General features: G+C 51.8%; 1 protein-coding gene across 1 annotated transcript; it reads left to right on the forward strand.

Moving 5' to 3' along the window:
* The first annotated feature begins 1925 nt into the window (after positions 1 to 1925).
* On the forward strand, positions 1926 to 8135 carry LOC117023778 (dehydrogenase/reductase SDR family member 2, mitochondrial-like). The gene is made up of 5 exons (XM_033108939.1): positions 1926 to 1999; positions 2173 to 2350; positions 2865 to 2966; positions 3405 to 3410; positions 7918 to 8135. The coding sequence occupies exons 1-5, from the start codon at positions 1926 to 1928 to the stop codon at positions 8077 to 8079; spliced, it is 522 nt and encodes a 173-aa protein (XP_032964830.1). The 3' UTR covers positions 8080 to 8135.
* The last annotated feature ends 1536 nt before the right edge of the window (positions 8136 to 9671 follow it).

The raw sequence follows: 9671 nt of genomic DNA on the forward strand, positions 1-9671 counted from the left end.
GTTACCTTGGTTATTCACGGCAATTAGTAAATTATTATTTCTCTTTCTAGGCATCTACAGGAGTGGGTTCTGCAACAGGTTGATAGCGAGAGGTCTTTCCTTTGCTTTCCAGTAGGTGTTGGTAAAATGCTTTATTTTCTTTCCAACTGCAGCCTTTATTTCTCTCTTACGCTGTAGTGTTATATTTTTTCTGCACTGTTCAGGCTTCTCACACAATGTGGGGATTCCCTGGAAGGTGGGCTTCTCCTCTATGAACAGGTTGCCTGGGTCTCAGGGCACTGCCCTGGGTCTCACAATGCTTCTGAAGTTCCGAAGCTCTTTCTGCACCAGATTCAGGGTCTGTGTGTTTCAGTGGCTCTGTTTACCCCTGCAGGGGTCCACCCACATAGGTGGGGGTGAGGTGGGCTGAGAGATGCGGCTGTGAGCAATGGCTGTGGCCACCAGCACAGCTCCAGCGCTCCCTACCCTTTGCTGGAACTAGTTGGGCTGTGAGACCTTGTCTGTGGGCTACAGTTCTCAGAACTGCAAATACTCTGTTCTTTTGATCTGACACTGCTACTGTTCTGCTTCTAGCACTGGGCAGGTGGGGGTGGCTAGGCTCCAATCCTAAGCCTTCCATCCTCTGCTTGGCAGTGAGGGCTTAAACCTGCATTTTCACCCTTTTTCCATCAGTCTTTGCTTGGAGATCTCTGCTGTGAGCATTGGGTTTAGTCATATTATATGTTGATTCCTCAGGCAGGACTATGGGCCATAAGGGGAGCGCTAGCAGTTCGAATTCTTCCCTTTCCCATGGCTGCAGTAGTTTCAGAATGCAGGGAGCTCGGGTCTCCAAGCTCTGGTCTCTGTCCTGTGCCCACATGGCCCGCGTCTCTGCACTTCCTGCTTCCCTCCTCCCCTGCTCACCCAATTTGCCCACCTTTAGATGATTTCAGTTGCGCATCTCTTAGTCTTGCCTGCCTGCTGCACAGGGAGTCCTTTGTGGAATTATAGTTGTGCAATTCGTTGTAAATTCCAGGGGAGATTTCAAGAGGCTCACCTCATGCTGCCATTTCTATGATGTCATCTCAACAATATCTTTTTATAATTCATTTATGTTGTTCAGTGCAGCTTCAGCTCACTAATTTTCACTGCTGAACAGTATTCCGTTATATCAATGCAACACAACTTGTTTATCCATTCTATCATTAATGGAGAGCTGAGCTTGTTTGCAGTTTGAGGCTATTACAAAGAATGCTGCTATGAATGCTCGTGTATAGGCCCTTGGTGCACAGGCAGCCACCCTTCCACAGAGTGTGAAACTGCAGTCAGAGCACTGTGTGTTCAACCATTTTCCAAAGTGGTTGAACTATATTCCTTCCAGCCATGGATGAGAGTTCCTGTTTATTTCTACGTTCTCAGCTAGAAGTAGTTCATTAAAATTAAGAATGAGGGTAATAATTTGGTATCTGGCCTCCTCCCTCTATGGGAAGCTCTGTGGGTGGGGGATGGGGGCCTTAGTTCACCAGAGTGTCCCAACGTCTTCTGCCCAGTGCCTGATACGTTGCAAGTGCTCAGTGCTTGCTTATGGATTGAATGGAAAAATAAACCTGCCTGTCGACTGAATGTTGGGTCTCATATGCTAATTTGCCTATTTTACAAATAGAGAATTTTCACGGAGAGGCTTCCTGATCTGAGGCTCAAATGTTTGAAATTCACCCTGACTGCTCTGACTCTCTCTCATCCTCTGCTGCTGGCCTTGTCTGTCTGGAGAAGTTGGGGATAGATCATCATCAAGCTCACTGAGGCCAGCAGTGATAAGTGAAGTTGATTCTTTCCTCCAAGGCTGAGTCCCATGGGAAGTGAACCAGGCATTCGCCACCATGCTCCAAGCAGCTATCTGTGTTCTCCGGGGCCTGTTTTGTTCCCACGACGGACTCTATGTGTGGATGAGCAGCAGTGGGATAGACCAAAATGGTGTCCTGGCCAACTGGGTAGCTGTGGTCACGAAGTCCACTGACAGGTGAGTGCTCTGATTGCCATGTGGGTCTTGACTCCTCACAGGGAGACTCACTTCCACTAAAGGACTTCAGGGTTGTAGAGAAGGACACAACCTTGTTGATGTCCAGGGCTGGGTAGAGGGACAATGGTGCTGAGAGGCTGAGGCTGTCCTGTTCCCTCTATTTCTGCCCACAGGATTGGCTTCACCATCGCCAGGCGTCTGGCCCAGGACAGGGCCCACGTGGTGGTCAGCAGCTGGAAGCAGCAGAATGTGGACCGGGCTGTGGCAGCACTGCAGGGGGAGGGGCTGAGTGTGACAGGCACCGTGAGCCACGTGGGGAAAGCTGAGGACCGGGAGCAGCTGGTGGCCATGGTGAGGGGTTGAGGGGTAGAAGGACACAGGGAGGAGAACACACAGAACCTTTTCCTTACTGCTCAGCCCTGCAGGAGCAGGGACCGGGATGGGGGTCCAGAAGCCCTAGAACACATCCTGAGATCATGACTGCTCACCGTATCCCTGAGCAGACACTGGCTCTCTGGAAAGTGGCCAGTTGATGAGAGGACCCTCACCCCTACACCCCCTCACCACACATCCTGAGAGAACTATGGTTGAAGAGGGGTCAAAAGGAATTTCCCCATCCCAAGTCCCCAGAGGGATTCCTGGAGAAGACCTTCCTCCCCTGGGGCCCTCAGCACAGAGAGCCTGCCCATGGCCTATCCAGGGCACTTACCTTCACCAAGAGTTTGGTTCTCACAGGAGCCTTGCGACTGACCATTCCTGGTGGAGACACTGATCAGCAAGCTCTGCCTCAGTGGCCCATGCACCTGGGCTCTCTCCTCAGACCATCTCCACGCTCACCTGGCCCTTCACGTCTCCCCTCCCCCAGGCCCTGGAGCACAGTGGAGGTGTGGACTTCCTGGTGTGCAATGCTGCTGTCAACCCCCTGGTGGGGAGCACCATGGGGACCAGTGAGCAGGTGTGGGACAAGGTGAGGGGCTGCTGGGAGCTGGTGGGGGGCTGATGTGCTGGCTCTGCATGGGCTCCAGCAGGGCATGCCCCCGCCGAGCCTCTCCTCTCCTCTCCCCATGTTATTGTAAACACGCGCACTGTGCCCTGATGCTCCTTTCTGGTTTGTGTGTTTTTAAGGCTAGTTCCTCACTCTTTCTGCGTTCTTTTCTCTTCCATTCCTTTCGCATTTATTCAGCAAATACTTATTGAGGGCTTGCTTTGTGCCAGGCACTGCTCCAGGCTGTGGGAACAGAACTGTGGGAGTAAGTCTCTGCTCTTGGCAGGACTCAAGAATCGTAAGGTCTCTGCTCTCTGTCAACAATTTATGTTCTTACCTCCATTTACGGGGTCATGTGTTGGTGGTGGTGCTCGACTGTGGCGATCCGTACCTGCCGCTAAGACTCTCTGCCTTTCGCAGATGTGGGTTTCTCACTGTCCTCCGATGAACCTGCTGCCCCCATCAGGCCTGCACCCTCACATCAGCTCTCTGTGGGCTCGGAGGTTCCAACTCGTTATGAGTCCACTTAACCATCCTTCCAGCTGGTGTTCAAAGGTCCAGGGGAGACTTTGTAAAATGCTTTGAGGTCCATCTCGGGCTTCATTACTCTCCTATGTCTCCTCTTCTGTTCACTCCTGTGTTTTGTTCCCTTGTCCTACTGATGGGCAAGATAAATGGATGGAGTCACGTACTTCCTGTCCCTTCCTGTTAGCACTTCCTTCTGCCCCAAGCATTGGGCTAGAGCATTTGGTTCTGCCCTCCCTAGTTCTCCTCGCTCTGCTCAGATGTCTGCAGGCAGCCCCTCCTGTTATCTGCCCTTGGCTGGGTGCCCTTCCCACTCTACTCAGGAATGACCTGAAATCTGAACTCCCTGCACCTGCTGCCAGCAGACTCCAGATTCTCTACTTCCTTAGAGCCTCTGAAGGATCATTAGCGATTAGGTAGCTAGAATTTCATTGCCGACAGTCTCCCAACCCCCCTGATTCATTTTCCCTGTTAGTGTCTCAGTTCATAGGATCCTGACTCTTTTTTTTTTTTTTTTTTTGTCGGAGCTGTTTGAAATCTTCCCTCCTGAAGCTGGGCACACTTGCCGACAGCCAGCCTTACTTTCTCTGCTGCTCACCTATCCTCCAAGGACTTGCTATTCCATGTGCAATTCTGCACCACTAGACAGAAATCATCTTCTAATTACATCTGCCATCATCTTGGAGGTGAAATACACGGGCAAATCAAGTTCAGAATTTACTTGATGCTCTGCTTTCACCTGAACCCAATGTTCGGTAGGTGTCCTGTGAGGGGAATTCCTTCTCGCTCATCTTCTCCTTGGGCCAGCCTGAGCACCTCTTCAGGGAGACCCCATTCTCCCCAGCAGGATGGGATCTCTCATCTACCGCCCCCCCATGTCTCCTCCATCCCTTCTCCATGATTCCAGCACGCGCCTGACTCAGGCTCACGGTCCCTACCCAGGACTTGCTGGCACTGAGCTGGTCTTCCTTCTTTGCTAACATAGGGCACTTTTCCTGAACAAAGGACAGACTCTCTGTTTCTCCTTGGCTCACATTTGGCTCCTGAGTCTAGGAGGGGCCTTGTCACAGCCCATTGTCTGGGGAGCCAACACTCATGGAGCTTAGGGTAGGCATGTCATGGGCTAGCGGGCTCTGTCTGAACAGAGAGTGATCAGGAAACCCTTAGCCTAACCTCAATTTCTTCTTCTTGGGGACCTCATGATGTTTCCCCCTTTAGAATCCGAGCCACTTCTAGCATTCCCGGGGGGCATCTCAACACTGATTCCATGTCATCAGATGGGCCTCAGCAGAACTCATTGAAGCACTTCCCTGCCCACATCTAAGGGGATGAGTGGTGTGGGATGAGGACTGGGGAAAACAGTGGACAGTTACAGACATGTAACTTTAGCGACTCATTCTTTAGAGACGCAGAACATAGCTGACCTCACTAAGGACAGCGCCCCACAGGAGGGATCCCTGGTGCGACTGTAGTCCCGGCTGGCACTCGGTCCAAGCCCTGGGCTCAGCGTCTGCATCTTTTATTGCCATTTCCTCCATACTTCTCCTCTGTCCCAGACACACTGGGCAGAGTTGCCGGACAGAGGGTCAGGGACCCTGATGTCGGAGCCCAGTTCCCGGTTTTAGTCACAGACCAGATCAACCTGGGCACCTAGCGCCCAGAATGGCAGTTCTCTGTTGTGCCTCCCTCTTCGTGTTGGCCCCAGGAAAGCTCAGAGCCAAGTTTGCAATAACCTGGCACGTAGGTTGGCCCTGACAGCATGTGTTCTAGTGAACGCAGAATAGAATAATACTCAGTCCTTACCACGTGCTGTTAACCGTGGTCACCAACCTCACTCTAGCTTTTTCTACACTTATTTTCGCTAGTCTCCATGCTTCACGCATAATGCCTTCTGATTTGCTTTATGCTCTTGCATTCTGAGTATGCCTTACATTCTATGGGGACAAGGCAAGAGCATCAACAATAAAAACAGAGAGTTAAAAAGACGACTCTTCCGGAAATCTCCCTTGCTCTCAGCACCTAGTACTTTCCCTCCTTATATTCTTCAATCTTTTTCCAGTGTCTTCTGCTTATATAATTATTTCTATTGGCACGGCCAGCTTTTTCTAAACACCTGAACAAATCCTTCGTTCACCCCAGTCCCGAACAGTTCACATATTCGGGGCTCTGCTCCCAGGCCTGTCCCTTAACCGAGCTGCCTATTAAACCATGAGAAGTCAGAAACACCTCTTGCCCAGCTCAGAAGGGGGATTAGTCTGTCAGATCTGCACACATCTGGTTTTGCTGCTCAAATTGTAAGGACTTCAGGAGTCTTATGAAAACAAAGCTGGGCTGACGGTGTCTGTCTCCGCCCTCCACCTGCTCTGATTTCAGATCCTGAGCGTCAACATGAAGTCCCCAGCCCTGCTGCTGAGCCAGCTGCTGCCCCACATGGAGAAGAGAGGGTAGGCTACAGGGCAGGGTTGGGACTGGTGGGAGTGGGGAGACTGAGGCACAAGAATTGACTCTGGAGAGCTTGGGGCACACCCGGGAGTGGGCGTGGACAGCACAGGTCTTTCTGAAATCTCCACGTCCCTCCTCCCTCTGCCCCGCCTCACCCCACATTCAGCTATAGTTTCTGATTCTAGTGGCTGTGGGATGAGGGTGAGGTTCCAGGGGCCCAGGCACGTTCTCCTTGGCCTTGAAATCACCAGGCTTAGGAGGAGGCTGTGCTTTAGCTCCTTGACCTTGTGGTCTGTTCATCCACACCCTCACCTACTTTGGTTTTGTCAGAGCTGGACAATCCCTTTTCACCAACTTACAACCTATGACAGGGTTTGCCCCATTTCTGCCCACAGGGAGAAGCCACCCCAGGCCCTCCTCATTCGTTGCTTCTTAGTCTCTAGGGACTCTGCCTCTGTTCCAGATCCTGCATATCTGACCACCCTTTACACATGTTACTAGGGGTTTCATGACAGGAACTTGGGCCACCACCTCCTTTGGGACCCATCTGCTCCTCTGACCCTTCACACAGGCATACCCTGTAGGAAGTAGCTGAGGACTGTCTGGAGAGAAGAGAAAGTTGCTATCATTTCTTGTCTCCTCCTGCCCCATCTGCTCTCAGAGGTGGCCCGTTGATAAGCATTCCCCTTCGGCCATGTTGCCTCTTCACCAAGCCCACTGTGCTTCTTTCCCCATCCCTGGCTTGGCTATCGTTCCCCCCTGGAGAAGCAGAAGAATACAGTGGTTCTGAGCATGGACATTGGGTCAGAGAGATAGGGTTGGGATCCCAGCTCTGCCACTCATTGGCTGGGTTACTAAACCGCTCTGAGTCTCGGTGTCTTTAGCTGTGAAATGGGAATAAGAGTAGGACCGTGTGAGGATCGCATGCTTCACGACTGCATTATAGCCCTTCAATCAATGGTGACTTATGAGCTCCCTCTCTCCTTTTGTGTTTGTCTGTCTCCTCTCAGGAGGGGTGCTGTCATCCTGGTCTCTTCCATTTCAGCTTATATACCACAAGTGGTGAGTGCTTGCTCCGTGTGTCCTGGTTGGGAAAGGGCGTGGTGGTTCCCCAATCCTGGGCAGACCCCCTCTTAGTCCTGCTGTCCTGGGCAGAACTGGTGCCCATGTGGCTGCTGGGTCGCTCACACCGGCTTCTCTTCTCAGACCAGGCTGAGGAGTGTGTCTGAAATCTGGGCTGGGCCAGGTGTGATCCTCTGTAGGTGAGAAATCCAACTGACACTTCCTTTCACCCTCCTAATCACTCTTAATCCTGTACCAGGAGCTGGGTGCCTACAATGTCAGTAAGACAGCCCTGCTGGGCCTCACCCGGACGCTGGCGTTGGAGCTGGGCCCCAGGGGCATCCGGGTGAACTGCCTGGTTCCGGGAATAATCGAGACTGACTTCAGCAAAGTGATGAGCACTGGGTCATGTCCCCTGTTCCCTAGCCTGGCGCATGGAGACACTGCCCGAGGACTAAAGGGGAAAGGGGACACATCCTTACAGCTGAGGTCCTCACCATTCTCTGAACTCAGCCGTGGCTCAATCCATCAACACTGAGAAGGGCAAAGCTGTCATGCATGTTTTGTCATGTCACTACCTCGGGGGCCCTCCCATTTCCTTGTTTTAGCAGCACTGACTCTTTCACCTCTTCCTTTTGTTCAGTTGCATGAGAATGAGGCTTTCTGGAACAACTTCAAAGAAAACCATCAGCTGCAGAGGCAAGTGGCATTTGGTGCTTTGGTGGTCTGTGTACAGTTGTGGAAGGTCAGTTGAGTCTTACCCAAGATCAGACCCCTTTCTGTGTATCGGCCATTCCTTTTTCTGAATTCTGGGTTCCACACAGGCCCGGAGGGTGCAAGTCTCCACCCTGTCCCTCCCTGGAGCCCAGTCCCACCGGAGAGGCCTGTTAGCCCCAGCGCACAGAACCCGAATGTGAGATCACTGATGCTATGTTCTGTGCTCCTTCCATCCAGGATGGGGCAGCCTGAGGACTGTGCAGGCCTCGTGTCCTTCCTGTGCTCTCCAGATGCCAGCTACATCACCGGCGAGAATATCATGGTGGCTGGATTCTCTTCTCGGCTCTGACGGGGCTCGGGGGCTACAGAGCTGTGGGTCTGGGCCTCGGAGCCTGAGGGTGGGTATGCTAGGGGATCATTGCGGTCTGGGGACAGAATCCAAAGCTCTTCCAGTTTAGCAATGTGGAGGTTCGCTCATGCCAGGCTTGAGGAAGAACCTCCAATAGTCTCACCCTTGGGACCCTAAGTGTGACTTTACTAGTTTTGGCTGCTCTGATCCAACCAACATAGATGTTCTCGGTTTTGGGCTGTGGAGCTGAAGGAGATCATAGGACTGGAGCTTTGGAGGAACCATAAAGGGCAAGGCTAGAGGCTCAGGCCCCTGAAGGCTCCTTCTCTCTGTCCTCTGTGCTTTAAACGTTTTTTTTTTTATTATTTTTTTCTCTAAAATAAACTCCAATTTATTCTCAAGTCTGTGAAGTCCTGGTAAAGGTAGAGCCAAAGGCCACAAGGCTGAGGACAGGCCTCTGCCACCTCCTGCCTTCTGTGGCTGCCTGAGCCTGTCCAGACCCACGGTGGTGGAGTGAGTGTTCACAGCAGGCTCTGCTCTATTCTCTGAGATGGGGCTGGTGGAGGCTGAGCAAGGCTGGAGGGAGTGATGGTGGGGATTCTGGGGTTCCCCCTGGGTTCTCTGGATTAGTGGTTCTTAATGTTTTCTGGGCCGCACAGGCCTCTGAGCACTTGAAGAGTAAAGTCACACCAAGTCTCGTAATTCCAGGTTGAGAACATCTAATTTAGACGGAAACGAGTTGTCGGTACTGAAGTCCTCTTGGGGTTGGCTCCTCTTGGTGAAGGCCTTTCTATTGTCCTGAGTCATATTCAGAGGCACCACCGTTCTGTGTGGACATGTCTGAAGCTCAGCAGAGTGGTGGAGAAACAGTGGCATCCACGTCACCCAGGGCCCCGCGGACACCTCTCTCTTCTCCATGCCTTACCCTGAATCGGTCTCATGGGAGGGTCCGAGACAGGCTCCCAGCCTGATCAGGGCCTTCACCTCGCTGAGGCCGCTCGCCTGCACCCCGTCTCTAGACCTCCCAGCACGGGTCCTTGTCATGAGAATCATTCAATTACCAAAGCATTTGTTGCTCCCTATTGCAAACCATGTTTTCACTCGGGAGCCCTGGAGAACACAAATATAAATAAGACGTAACTTTCCTCAAGTTCCTTCATTGTGGTGGGAAAACAGCAGATAAAACAGTCAATAAAAGAGGCACAGTGTGTTCGTTCACTAAATTCATTGGTACCGGTCTGTGTGAGCCTCTAGGGCCTTAGGGTGTAATGGTGAACAGAACAAAGGTCACAGCCCCACAGAGCTTCCATTTCAGTGAGGGAGCCATGCGGCAAACAGTAAACACACCGAAAAAGTAAATCATACAGTGTGTCCTTCCTCTCATCCATCTGTCCACCCAACATCTGTTGTACCTGTGACGCCACAACATTGCTGTGAAGTTTCTCAGTCGATGCAATCGTAAAAGAGACTCCGAGTGTGTGACTATTTATCAATAAGTAAAGTCAGGGAAGAAAGGGTTCGGTGGCTGGTGGTGGTTTAAGCAGCGGCCAAAACTTTATTGACAGAGAGGCTTATTGGTTGCTTTTGGCTCT

The sequence above is a fragment of the Rhinolophus ferrumequinum genome, chromosome 6 (assembly GCF_004115265.2).
Source record: "Rhinolophus ferrumequinum isolate MPI-CBG mRhiFer1 chromosome 6, mRhiFer1_v1.p, whole genome shotgun sequence".
NCBI classification, from domain to species: Eukaryota; Metazoa; Chordata; class Mammalia; order Chiroptera; family Rhinolophidae; genus Rhinolophus; species Rhinolophus ferrumequinum.